Source organism: Saccopteryx bilineata, chromosome 4 (assembly GCF_036850765.1).
Source record: "Saccopteryx bilineata isolate mSacBil1 chromosome 4, mSacBil1_pri_phased_curated, whole genome shotgun sequence".
Taxonomy (NCBI): domain Eukaryota; kingdom Metazoa; phylum Chordata; class Mammalia; order Chiroptera; family Emballonuridae; genus Saccopteryx; species Saccopteryx bilineata.
Genome location: NC_089493.1, coordinates 266,895,976 through 266,910,168, shown reverse-complemented (window position 1 = coordinate 266,910,168; position 14,193 = coordinate 266,895,976). Strand labels below are relative to the sequence as shown.

The 14,193-nt window shown below is 39.9% G+C and overlaps 1 protein-coding gene across 3 annotated transcripts in view; it reads right to left on the bottom strand.

Annotated features, from left to right (window-relative positions):
- The window catches only part of EIF4H (eukaryotic translation initiation factor 4H), a 28,341-nt gene that overhangs the window by 2,452 nt on the left and 11,696 nt on the right, over window positions 1-14,193 (bottom strand). The window contains exons 2-6 of one of the 3 annotated variants that reach the window (XM_066274569.1): window positions 7,513-7,700; window positions 5,210-5,274; window positions 5,029-5,125; window positions 4,680-4,739; window positions 564-701 (exon numbers count right to left, since the gene is read on the bottom strand). In XM_066274569.1, the coding sequence (XP_066130666.1) occupies window positions 564-701; window positions 4,680-4,739; window positions 5,029-5,125; window positions 5,210-5,274; window positions 7,513-7,700 (548 nt within the window). The remainder of the gene's footprint in view (window positions 1-563; window positions 702-4,679; window positions 4,740-5,028; window positions 5,126-5,209; window positions 5,275-7,512; window positions 7,701-14,193) is intronic. The other 2 variants (XM_066274570.1, XM_066274571.1) reach the window with 2 other exon arrangements.

Here is a 14,193-nt window from a genome sequence, read left to right as displayed (position 1 = left end):
TCAGAAAAATACAAAAAATAAATAAATAAATAAATGGAATGACTAAGAAAACAATGAGTGATGCCTCTCTCTCTCCCCCTCCCTTTCTCTCTCAAATGAATGAAAAAGTTAAAAAGGACCCCATTCCCCACTGGACAAAATGACCAAACTGATGATCTCTACAGCCCAGTCCAATTTCTAAAAATTAACAGCTTTGAAAAACTAGTTTTTCCCTAGATACACTATTTAAAATTTTTTTTTTTAATTTTTTATTCATTTTAGAGAGGAGAGAGAGAGGGAGAGAGAGAGACAGAGAGAGAGAAGGGGGGAGGAGCAGGAAGCATCAACTCCCATATGTGCCTTGACCAGGCAAGCCCAGGGTTTCAAACCAGCGACCTCAGCATTTCCAGGTCGGCACTTTATCCACTGCGCCGCCACATGTCAGGCTTCCCTAGATACACTATTAAAGATAAACTTAAAAACTAAGGTTACTTGGTCTTAACAACTATGCATGGCCTAAGGTGGCAAATGTCCACATGGTGCATCATGAAAAGGTACCTTCCATTTATAAGCTGTCGCCATACCTTCTGTTGGTTCTCTGAAATCCATATTGGACCCTCGAAGCGGAGGGCCATCTCTGAAACGACTCCCCATTGGGGGGCCCGTTCGCCGGTCACCTGGGCGACTCCCTCCCCTGCCTCCTAAGAAGTCGTCCCTGAAGCCTGAAGAAGGAAGATGACACTTAATTACTTTTTAAACTACAGTCTCAAAGTTGATCACATAGCTTGAGTAAATTGTCTCTGACTTTAAAGTTCTTTAGTTGTCCAGCATCTGAAGTTTTTCCAAAATACAGTGCGTGCATTGAAAATGAGCCCAAATGCGAATCTGCTCGGTAATTTCAATGCTAACAGACTTCTTAAAGAAAAAAGAATCTTAGGAGAAAAAAAATGTTTAAATTTTTAGCTTACAGGAAAAGTGGAGAACACTATATGAAGCTATATTCTAATATGGCTTAAAACAATATGAAAATCCTCAAAACATATTTCATTGTTTTCTAATATAAATTTATAGTTATAAAAAAGATAAACCTGAAATTTAGAAGTTACAATTCAGAATGCACAACCACAAGAAAAAACTAGAGACAAAGACAAAGTAAAAATACGAAGTCACCTCTGGGTGACACTCCCCATTATCCTGCTCCCGCTGCGTTTCAGTGGGTCACTCTAAAAGCAAAGCACCTGTGTGGTAAACAAAGCAGTGATCTGAGTACAGCCGCTTCCTGGGGGACGTGCTCGCTCCCTAGGAGACATGCCAGAGAGCAGAGCACCTCACACCCAACCTCACCTCCTCTGCTAGCAAAGAGGTTTCCCCCTTCATTTCTGTATCTGCTATAATTACCAACAGGAATAAAATAAATGTACCTCATTCAGAAATGTTAAGAGTAGGTTACAATTCTCATCAGTATGTAGAAGAAAGAGTATTTTCTCAATGGACTTTAAAAAGTTTAGGCTTTAAGCCTGACTTGTGGTGCTGCAGTGGATACTGTCAACCTGGAACATTGAGATCCCAAGTTCAAAACACCAACATTGCTGGCTTGAGTGCAGGACTGACATGATCCCAAGATCACTGGATTGAGCCCAAAGGTCACAGGCTTGGCTTGAGCCCCTCAGTCAAGGCACATATAAGCAGCAATCAATGAAAAAGTAAAGTGCCACAACTACGAGTTGATGTCTCTCCCTCTCTCCTCCCTCTCAAAATCAAAATCAATTAAAACAAAACAAAAAAACCCCTTTAGTTTTGTATATAAGTGAAAGTCCTTCAGTTACAGGGGTTTAAGCTCATTAACTTTTTAACAGCCTATTGAAATTAGCGTTAACTTCCAGTAAAAATATAGGAAATAAGACCGTAATTAAATGAATGCGCTTGCCTTCTTTAAGTTCCCATGGTGACTTTTACTCACTCTAAGGATGGTGCCATGGCTCAAAGTTTTATAGAAATGTAGGTTTAAGGATTCTGAGCGCAACACATGTTCTTCTATACAGAGAATTATTATTCCTATTATTCACAGATTTCATATTTGCAAATTTATCTGCTTACTAAAATCTTACTTGTAACCCCAAATCAATACTTGTGGTGCTTTTGCTGCCATTCAAACATGTACACTCAGGAAAGATCGAGTCGCCTGACCTGCAACGTGTTCTCAGTGCAATACTTTGCCTTGTTTCAGCGCATACTGTAAATAGATCCTTTTCACAACCTAGTTAGTGCAGGGTTTTTTTTTGCTCTTGTGTTTTCTGTGATTTCCGTTTTAAATGGCCCCCAACAGTGCTGAAGAGCTGTCTAGTGTTTCTAAAATAAGAAGGCTGTGATGTGTTAGGGAGAAAATACATGTTAATAAGTTTCATTCAGGGAGAGTTACAGTGCTACTGGCTGTGGGTTCAATGTTAATGAATCAATAATACATACGAAATAAAGTGTCTTTAAACAGAAACACACATACAACGAAGTTTATGTGTTGATCAGTTGGCAAAATGCTGTGATCAGAGGCTCAAAGGATCCTGACCTTGTTATTTCCCCTGGGAGCAGTGGATCAGTATTTGTTGATTCGGTCTTCTTGGTGATTCTATAGAACCTAACTACTGCATATATGGAGAATCAACCCTATCTGCAATGGTGGTACTTTTCCTGTTCTTCAAGGGTGGCAAGGATTTTGGAAATAGATCAAGTTATTTAAAACCCAGGTTAGAGACTGAGTTGAACAATACCAACTTTAACAAAACAAGCAATAAAAACAATTTTAAAAGATTTATACCAAAATAGGAGCATTGAGAGAAAACACATTGGGATGCATATAATCAAGTATAAGATTCTTCAGTCTTTTAATCTAACATTTTCCACAAACCAACCTAAACTGTGAAGCGTCCTTTCCATGAGTATGGAAGCAAAGTCACTTTCAGGCAAAAATCAAATCAGCTCTGCCTACATCAGCAAGGCAGATAAACACAACTACTACTTTGTCCAGGTGTATGAGACACAGTATAATAGAAGAAAAACCCAGTATACACTACCAGAGACAGCTTCATTTCAAAATATCTTATAATATGAGCAGTGGGAAGATATGAAAGAAAAGCAAGCTGACATTAACAAGTATCTTTCCATCAATTTGATGAGATTTCTAGGACGCCACTGTTTGCGAGAATCTTCTGAGTCTTCTCTCCCAAGTTTAGTTTAACACACTGGCTATTTCTGGAGTTGGGACGTGTAAATTTTTATTTGCTTTCTGGTAATGCCTGATGGTTTTTTTTTTCTTTTTTGTATGAGCACATATCAGTAAGAAATAACATCATTCTTTTAAAGGGTAAAAAAGGTCTATATTCATAGTGTATATAGGCATTACTCTATCATGTGGGTACTTTACCAAAACACTGCAGTTCACACTGAAACTGGTAGGTGGCAAGGTTGTTTCTCTGGCTTTGTTTACTACATGTTCTGCTTCAGAGTAAAAGCCCAAGCTAAGCCAGTAGCAGAAAGGCATTAATTACTTAACTTTCACAGACCCAGAGCTAAAGCTCACCGTGCCATTTCCACGGGACCAGGAAATGCACAGGAGCAGTTCAGAGACCAGCACTCACAGAGCCACTAACTGTTGCGTCTGGATTGGCTCTGAGAAGACATTTGTTGCATGTTTCAATCAGAGACTAGCTTATACATAAAATTACAGGTTTACCGGATTATACTGTACTTTTATGAATAAGCTCATTTCTGATTGCCTTTAGGACTTTTAAAAATTAAATTACTCAAAAGATATAAACAGTCATTTGTTTAGTTAAAGCAGTACTGGAAATAAATTTAAAAACTTTTTAGACTCACAAGACACCTTGTACCAGTTTCCCGATACTTACCCATTAGTTTATATTGAGTTTTGTTTTGATGGGGGAAAGGTAACAGGGTGGGTGGATGTGTTGTTCTCATATATTGGAGTACAGAAATAACCTCAAGTTTAAAGACAAGAAAATATTTATTTTTAACTTTCTACCTTTCTATTATAATGGACACTTTTACTCCACGTATGAATTCCTTTTAAAATTAAAAAAAAAAAAGTGAAGAGATAAATGTTTAAGAGCTCTTTCAAAGCACAGGCCTGGCATGCAAACTGGCCGCCCTCGGTAAGTTAAGGAAGGAATGGTACAGTGGATCGTGCCCATCATTCAGGGATGAGCTCTGCTTTCTTCAGGAAAAAAAATAGGTCACTAGGACTCTTTTACCCTCTCTGAGGGAGCCACCAGGAACAACAGTTATAAGGCTTTCTGTATGTTTCTAGAATTGCCGTACTATTTCTAGAAGTATGTTTATTTGTGCTGTATACTCAACAGCCACCACGGAGTTTCCTTGGGCTAGAACCTAAGAAAGACTACAGCACACGACAAAGGCACATGACAATGAATAGAAGGCTAAGGAAAGGTAACAAAACAAGGTGAATCCGTCTCACTCGCCCACTGCGTAGAACCTTTCAGGCCCTACCCAATATTTAGATTTTAATAGAGGCTTATTGCATGCCTGGGTACCTTTTGGGAAAGTTTCATTTGTAGAATGAACTAGAGAAGTAGTCTGGTCAGCTGCCAGCTACTCACAAGAAATGTACAACAGCAGCAAGGCCATTGAAAAAGGTTAAGGGTGATTGATACTTTAAATACTGATACCGGAATTGAAGTCATCCCGGGACTCCCATCCACCTCTAGATTCTCGAGAGCCACCCATTCCTGAGGATACACAAAAAAGATAAAGTTGAGGTAGGATCATTACCTTGCTGCACAAACATGGAAAAACTCACTGGGATGATGTACAATTCATGTGATGGGAAGTTCAATAAAATTAGAGTTTTTGCTGTCAACAGAAAAAAACAACCCCAGGCTTGCAGAAGCATCATCCATCTAAGAGTTTAAAAGCTCACAAAAGCTTATCAGACCTACAAGGCAGAGTTCCACCAGTAACCTTCCAGAGCTGGAACCAGTTATAAGTTTTACGTTCAGTTTTAGAAGAACCAATCACCTCTGTCATCTGGTCCACCTTTCCTGAATCCAAATCCACCTTTATCTTGTTTTCTGCCTTCTGCAATGTCCACACGAAGTGACCGATCACCCAACAGCTAACGATAAGGGGAAAACAGTGTAAGTATTAGCAAGAAAACACTCAACTACTAACATGACAAAGGAAACATGAACATACTTACTGCACCATCGTATGTCAAGGCTTCCTTAAGGGAATCCACCTCGTCAAATTCTACATAGCAGAATCCTGTAAACAAACAAACAAACAAACTCCATTTCCTCAAGAAATTATGGGTTAAAATTAAGGTGGGATCCCTATTTGTACAACTTGCCCACATCAGAACTACCAGTTTGGCTGCATCTAGATGAATGCAGATTAGTAGAGCCTGAAAGAACATATTTTACTTTTCAATAAATAGAACTTGATTGGTACTCCTCCTTCTGTTATATTTTATCAGAAAATGCTAACCAAAAAGGCACTAAAATAGCAGCTGTGTTTTTATAAAGCTTTCTTCTTATATGTATTACTCATAATATTAAAGCCTTTCTTGAATCACTGCAGAGTTGTTGGTTCTGACTTCTGAATGACTTCAATATAACCTAACACTGGGGTTTTAAGACAGATTTCAAGGTCGATACTGCTATGCCCTGAAGGAGAGGGTGAAGACTATTACTTCTTAGGTAGTCGATATAAAGCCTCTGAGTAAGTTTTCCCTTTATGCGCAGCACTCTTGTCCATTTCCTCTCCTTGCCACCTGGAGTCCACATCTGGCGGAAGTACTCTCCCGGCCCTAATACCCTCACACTGCACCGTGCACAGCCCCACCCCGCCACAGGATCCGTATCCTAGGCAATGACCACACTTCACCTTCAAAGCCCACTAGACTGCAAGTACTTTGAAGGCCTGCGTCCAAACCTTTCCTGTTCACCATGTGCTCAGTTCAGTAAGTACTTACACAAGAAAATGTACTACTTGGCTGGAGAGTGTCCCTTGTCCCCTGACTTCTTCCCTAAATGATCAATGTTTAGAGAAATTGAGAAAACCACTCTGAAGTTCAAAGAGGCAATAACAGCCCAGTCACACATCTCACATCTCACAGCTGCTGAAACTGAGGGTGACCTTCTGTGAGACAAAGTCTAAACAAAACCTACTGCTGCTACTGACTTAGCCCAATGGTTGGCCTGCACCTACACATTTTTACCGTAAGTTTGAATTCATAATACTTGTTAGCAAGAAAATTGGGTAAGACTAACTTATAGAAGTTTAATTGATATTTGTTTTCATTGTTTGATTACCTGATAACAAGACTTCAGGTTCTAAAGTAAAAAAACCTTCAAAAAGTTAAAATACCACTATAAACAGAACCACCCAGATGGGCAACACCTCTGCTTCTTGTGCAGCTCCCCACTATAAGTCACCTTAGTCACTCTCTACTTTTCGTGGATATACTTACTGATAAATAGTGCAAACCAAGTGCCCTGGTACCTTGCATCATGCACTTAACTACAAGGCACATTGCCTTTTTCAAGCAACCTTGAAAGCTAGATGATGATGTCATTTGATTCTTCACTCTTACTCCTTTTCTCTGTTCAAGTGCCCTTAAGATACTAATCTGCCCTGGCTGGTTGGCTCAACAGTAGAGCATCAGCCCAGTGTGTGGAAGTCTCAGGTTCAATTCTTGGCCAGGGTACACAGGAGAGGCACCCATCTGCTTCTCCACCCCTCCCCCTCTCCTTCCTCTCTGTCTCTCTCTTCCCCTCCTGCGGTCAAGGCTCCACTGAAGCAAGTTGGACTGGGAGCTGAGGATGGCTCCATGGTCTCTGCCTCAGGTGCTAGAATGGCTCCGGTTGCCAAGGAGCAACGCCCCAGACGGGCAAAGCATTGGCCCCTGGTGGGCATGCCGGTTGGATTGCAGTCAGGCACATGAGGGAGTCTGTCTCTCTGCCTCCCCACTTCCAACTTCAGAAAAAATACAAAAACAAACAAACAAACAAAAAAGATACTAATCCATAGACACTAGCTTTATCTAAAATTTGGGCCAACCCTCTCCCAAACACATATGTGAAAGTTACAAATGTATAGTGATAACACTAGGTTCTCTTTTGGATTTTATAATAAATAACTGAACTATAGAAAAACTAACAAGAAAAACTCACAAGTTGGCTAAGGTAAAATAAACCTAAAAATCCTCAGATTTACCTGTTCTTTTCTCTCCCAGGTTAACTCCTTTACTGTCAAACAGGACTGCTAGAGTGGTTTGCCAGAGTATATGCCACATATTTTTACAAACTAGATGATGTGTGAAACATTTTCCTCCAAGTAGAACTAGAGGCCTCTGAGTTAAAGTGCTGTGTTTACTTTAGCTACCTCGATAAAGCAAACATTTAAAACACTTTCATTATTAGAGCTCTCTGGTTCACTAACACATTTTGGCTTAGCCCCTCCCCCCTTACAATCATGTACCAGAATGTCCCCCAAACTCACCTTTGAATTTGTCTGTGTCTTTGTCTCTGACTAGCCGTACACTCCTTATGCTGAGATCTTTAAAGATAGCATCTATGTCGCCCTGAACCGTATTAAAAGGTAGATTTCCTACGTATGCTGTGTAGGGGGGCTCTGTGGGCAGCTCCTTCTGGCTACGGGAACCATGGCCACCAGCACTGCCGCGGGACCTAGGTGGGGAAATAGACAGGATTCAAGTCGGCCATGTGTTCCTGTCCCAGATCAGAACAATAAAAATGCCATCCAGCCAGCTACACTACCCTGGTGAAACACTTCACTCTAACGTACAATAACATCGCCTGGGAATTATAAGAGTTTTCCAAATATTATTTATGAAAAAGGTGCCTATTTTTGTTTTGTTTTTTAGATTTTATTGATTTTAGAGAAAGGAGACAGAGAGAGAGAAAGGGGGAAATCATCAACTCATAGTAGTTGCTTCTCATGTGCCTTGACCAGGCAAGCAGTCTGCCGTTTTGAACTGGCAACCTCAGCATTCCAGGTCAAGACTTGAATCTACAGCGGCACCAAAGGTCAGATGGCTAGAAATATCCACAGAATCTATGTAAGCATACATTGCTCTGAAAAATCAAATCCAAATATAACATATGCTCCTATGGCTCTCTTATATTCACTTAGAATTAGCATCTACCAAGTGTTTATCTCCTCAAACCTAAGCAAATGCCCTTCCTCAAACCCAGTAATACTAATACAGTACATACAGAAACGGACTCTCCAGCGTCACTGTGTTGCACTAGGAGGGATTACTAAAACTGAAGTTTAATGCATTCAGAATACAATTTCTTCTTGCTACTGTCTGGTTCTGGGTACTACTACTCTAACAAAAACTTGAGATTTTGTGCAAGTACTGTGTACATACTACTCTCCACTTTCCAGGTATTACTTACTGCACTGGGCCATCAAATCTATGGTGCGTCATCACTCGTCCATTTGAATCTTACTGCCATTTCTTTAGATGTAACAAGTGGTTTAGTTACAAAGCTAGAAAGTGGCAAAGGCAGGGCTTGATTGTGCCTCATCACTGCTAATTTGCAGAGATAATTTAAACCCCAGCTCTGCCACTTACTAGCCATATGATTTAAGCTCAACTTCTCTAAGCTTTATTTATTTGTGAAATTGGGTTAATACTAATAAAGACCTCGAGCTATTGAGAAATAACAAATACAAGGCACTTCAAACACTAATACACAGTATGTATGTATAGAATAACAAGTACCATCGCCACCACCACCTACAACTTGAAGTTAAAAATGTTTAATAGATAATTAAAAAATGAGTAGGGCCATTTGTTCAAACCCATAGAACGTACTACACCAAGAGCGAACCCTAATATAACTGGACTTTGGGTGATAACGACATTATCAACGTAGAGGTTCACTGACTGTAACAAATGTACTAGTACTCTGCAAGCAGGGGATGCTGTGCATGTACAAGGGCAGGCGGCATATAAGAACCTTATAATTTGTTCAATTTGCCATGAACATGAACCCAAAACTGTCTAAAAAGTAGTCTATTAAAACAAATTAATGGAAGGGAAGGGAACTACTCTTTAAATCAATAAGAATGCTATATAATAAATGTAGGAGTGATATTATTAGAAAATCACTACTCTGCAAAATAATTGTAATAACTGATTCAGGCCAGGGTTATTAATGGATGCTAAAACCATTGAAAAACTGGGTTTTGGGGAACAAGATATTCACATGATCTCAAATGATCACCCTGTGTAAATTACTTATCTCAAGGGGGGAAAAAACTTCCTTTTCAAATGGGAAAATCTGGCAGTCAACACCTTAATCAGGCAGTGTTCTGCTAATAATGGACAAGCCCACATTATATGCCTTCCATAATGGCATGAATTCTTCAAATATGTCAGTCAGAAAAGACAAAAAAGGCAAGGGGACTAATGAAATATGACAACCAATGCTAAGTGTGATCTTTGGATCCTGAAATGAACAGCTATTAAAAAAAGACAGATGTAGAAATCTGAATATGGCATGTTTATAGATATTATTTTATCAATGTTAAATTTCTTATGAGTGACAATTGGTGTTGCAGTCAGTAGAATGCCCCCGTTTTCAAGAGACTTAAAAGTATTCAGGGATGAAGTGTTGAGACAACCAACAGTTACTTTCAAAGGGTTCAAGCATAAAGGATATGTGAGCTTGTACATATATGTATATAAAGCAAATGTAAGACTTAATAATATATCAGAGTCCACTGTTGTTATTTCTTCAACTTTACTGTAGATTTGAAAAAATTTCAAAATAAAATGTTTGCAGAACATAGGAGGAAAAAATTAAAGGGGGGAGGCATTGTTTCTTTTAAAAGAAATATTTAAGCCTGACCAGGCGGTGGCACAATGGATAGAGAGTCGGACTGGGATGCTAAGGACCCAGGTTCGAGACCCCGAGGTCGCCAGCTTGAGCACGGGCTCATCTGGTTTGAGCAAAAAAAAAAAAAAAAAAAGCTCACCAGCTTGAACCCAAGGTCTCTGGCTCAAGCAAGGGGTTATTCGGTCTGCTGAAGGCCCGTGGTCAAGGCACAAATGAGAAAGCAATCAGTGAACAACTAAGATGTCGCAATTCACAACAAACAACTAATGACTGATGCTTCTCATCTCTCCGTTCCTGTCTGTCTGTCCCTGTCTATCCCTCACTCTGACTCTCTGTCTCTGTAAAAAAAATAAAATAAAAAAATATTTAAAACAAATCAATCTCACAAAGTTCTCCTCAAAGTCATCCTTTCTGTAGGGGAAATATGTTAGTCTTGGAAAGCAACCTGACCTCCATATACATATTGCTAGAAATATCACGAAAGAAATTCCATCTCTTCCTTGAGATAAATTCCAGGTTAATACTTGGTAATAAATATCATTCAAGAAAACTTTTTTCAGAGGCATAAGAACCAAGCCATCATATCATTCTTAGATGGCTAAAAATATTAATTTTAATAACTCAGAACTCTGCTACTTCCCAATAGGAAGTATTAGGTATTGTTCTGCACTCTTTTCTAAGAAAACCAGAAAAACAGGTTTATCCCACTTTTCCCTTTCCCAAAGCTATGCAAATGTGACTTATTTTGCATTTTTAACATTACTGATAGCAGCACAAGACACTACTGCTATTATTTCAATGACCATAAAATCTAAGGTATTTTCATTAAGATACTCTTTGGAACTGGATACTGAAATAAGATATAGTATAAACATATGGGAAAATGTCAAAATAGAGAATGATTAAAAAACATTTTAAATTCATGTATGTAACATTTATTAAATATCTGACGGAAAACAATCCCTGGCCTTCAAGCAGCTCACAACTGAGTAGAGCACATATAAAACACAAATAATTATATGCATACACGCATGTGTTTGTGTATATAGGTCCATCTATAGTAAATTCTCACTCACCGTTGATTGATTCTGCAACTTTAAGCAAAGCAACTTACAACAAAACCAATTTTATCATAGGCTAACTAATATAAACCAAGAGTTAAGTTACTACAGCATCACATCAACATTATAAATTCTACCATGTCTGTCTGATAAGTCAGGAAAATGGAGGTAGGAAGGCCTGCCAAAAAGGCACATTAAATGTTTACATGAGAACTTATGGAGGGTTCTCATGTAGAACTGAAGACAGGGTCAAATGAGCTCTGATTGAGTACAGAGATCTAGGAAAGCTTCAATAAGGGCCACCGTCGCCTTGGTGAATGGTAATATTAGGCGATGGAGGCACTAGTAAGAATGTAGTAGGAACCCTGGTCAGGTAGATCAGTTGGTTGGGAATCATCCAGATTTTACAAGGTTGAGGATTTTTTTTTACAGAGACAGAGATAGACAAGGACAGACAGACAGGAATGGAGAGAGATGAGAAGCATCAATCATCAGTTTCTTGTGCGTTGCGACTTCTTAGTTGTTCATTGATTGCTTTCTCACATGTGCCTTAACTGCGGGCCTTCAGCAGACCGAGTAACCCCCTGCTGGAGCCAGCGACCTTGGGTCCAAGCTGGTGAGCTCTTTGCTCAAGCCAGATGAGCCCGCGCTCAAGCTGGCAACCTCGGGGTCTCGAACCTGGGTCCTTCCGCATCCCAGTCCGATGCTCTATCCACTGCGCCACCACCTGGTCAGGCACAAGGTTGAGGATTTGATCCCCAGACAGGGCACAAACAAGATAAACCAATGCGCAGGTTCCCTCATGGGAGCACACCTGCATCTTTCTCTCCTCCTCCTCCTTTTTTTCCTCCTGGGTGCTTTTCTCTTGCCTTTCTTTCTCCTAAGCTGTAAAGCAGTGATCCCCAAACCCGGACCGCAGACCGGTACTGGTCTGTGGGCCATTTGGTACCGGTCCACAGAGAAAGATAAATAACTTACCTTATTTCCGTTTTATTTATATTTAAGTCTGAACTATGTTTTATTTTTAAAAAATGACCAGATTCCCTGTTACATTCGTCTAAGACTCAATCTTGATGCTTGTCTTGGTCACGTGATACATTTATTCGTCCTACCCTAAAGGCTGGTCTGTGAAAATATTTTCTGACATTAAACCGGTCTGTGGCCCAAAAAAGGCTGGGGACCACTGCTCTAAGGGACCCCAGGACACTTGCAACCAGGGGAGCAGTGGGCAGTGACAGCTTGCCCCGGGCTATCCCTTTTACCTTTTCTCCAAGGCCTCCTTTTCTTGCTGGGGGGGGGGGGGGATCAACCAATAAATTCATCAATAAGTGGAACAACAAATTGGTACGTCTCTCTCCCCCTTCCTTTTATCTCTCTCTAAAATTAATCAATTAAAAAAATGTAGTACTGGGAAGATAGAATTTCAGGGAAGCGATATTTTAAGAGCTACATAGATGGAAATAGCTAAACTAACCCAAATCCAACAACTCATTTCATCCTAGCCTCACAAAACCATCAGTGGCTTAATACTCTAGACACTTTCAAGAATTACTGAAGCTGTCCTAAATACTACCCTTTCTGATGTAGTCAGTTCTACAGGACTTAAGAATTTTTCAGCTGTTCATTGGGCAGTTCACTGAAGATACTACAGGATGGTGGGATTGGGGCCATCTAGGTAGATTTCAATTTATCCACTCTAACATTTATGAAGCATTTACAGTGTACTATTAACTTGAGACAAATCCCAGAGAGTGCATATGTATGTAATATAATACACATTCTGTTATCAAATAAAAAATTTCAAATGTCAAAAAATTCTTTGAGCTAAAATTTCTAAGATACTTTTGACACTAATTTAAGTTTAGAGGGGACTATTACCTAAAAGTAAGTTATGTTAGATGAAAGCATTTTTTAAAACATTAAAAATAACACAGGGAAGACTCACTTGAGATGTTAGCTTGGTGTAGGAGCTCCTCCAAATCACCTCTGTACCTCAAGTTTCCTTGCCTGTTACATTTCAAATCTTTATTTTATAGAGAAGTTAAAAATTGACCATAAAAATACTTCATAAATACTAATTGCTTTATAAAAGTTTAATAACAATGCTAAAGTGTTATAGGAAGACTAAACCCGCTCGAGGCTACACTGTTCACCCAGAAGCGGGTGGACTAGCAGCAGTGGTTATAAAACGGGAAACATGTTTGATGATGTAAGTGCTGGCCCCTCTCCCCACTCAGAATAGACACCTGAAGGTCTGGTCTGTGCTGCAAACTCTCAGGCCATACCATCCTGCCACTGAGCAATGTTTTCCCTACTCATTATTGTTCCTTACTGTCCCTTAGGAACAGTCTACTGATTTTAAAAATATATGATAGTTTTGTTTTGTTTTTAAGGATTTTTTTTAATTCTTTGCTTTAATTTTTAATTTTTCTTTTATTAATTTTTAGAGACGAGAGAGAATGAGAGAGAGAGAGAGAGAGAGAGAGAGAGAGAAGGGGGAGGGAGGAGTAGGAAGCATCAACTCCCATATGTACCTTGACCAGGTAAGCCCAGGGTTTTGAACCGGTGACCTCAGCGTTCCAGGTCGACGCTTTATCCACTGCGCCACCACAGGTCAGGCTATATGATAGTTTTTAAGATAATAAGTTACATCTTCAGAATTTGGAAATCCAACTTTCAACTCCAAGTATGACCAAAATCCTTTACAGACAAATCACTTTTCTTTACTAAGATCAACTAAATATTTGCATGTCTATGAAGTACCGAGTACAGTACAGAGGGCACAAACCTAATTCTCAAGTTTCTGCCTTCATGGAGCTAATTCACCTGAGGGGGTGGGTCCAGGCATCTAGGACAGAGAAATCCCATTCCAAGCGAAGGACTGCAGAAAATGCAGGAGACAGCAATAAGAGCAGTCTCTGCAGAGTGGAGCGTGGAGCAACAAGAACTTGGACTCCTGACCAGGCGGTGGCACAGTGGATAGAGCGTTGGACTGAAATGTGGAGGACCCAAGTTCGAGACCCCGTGGTTGCCAGCTTGAGCACGGGCTCATCTGGTTTGAGCAAGGCTCCCCAGCCTGAGCCCAAGGTCGCTGGCTTGAGCAAGGGGTTACTAGGTCTTCTGTAGCCCCACGGTCATGGCACATATGAGAAAGATATCAACGAACAACAAAGGTGCTGCAACGAAAAAAAACTAATGATTGATGTTTCTTATCTCTCTCCGTTCCTGTCTGTCCCTATCTATCCCTC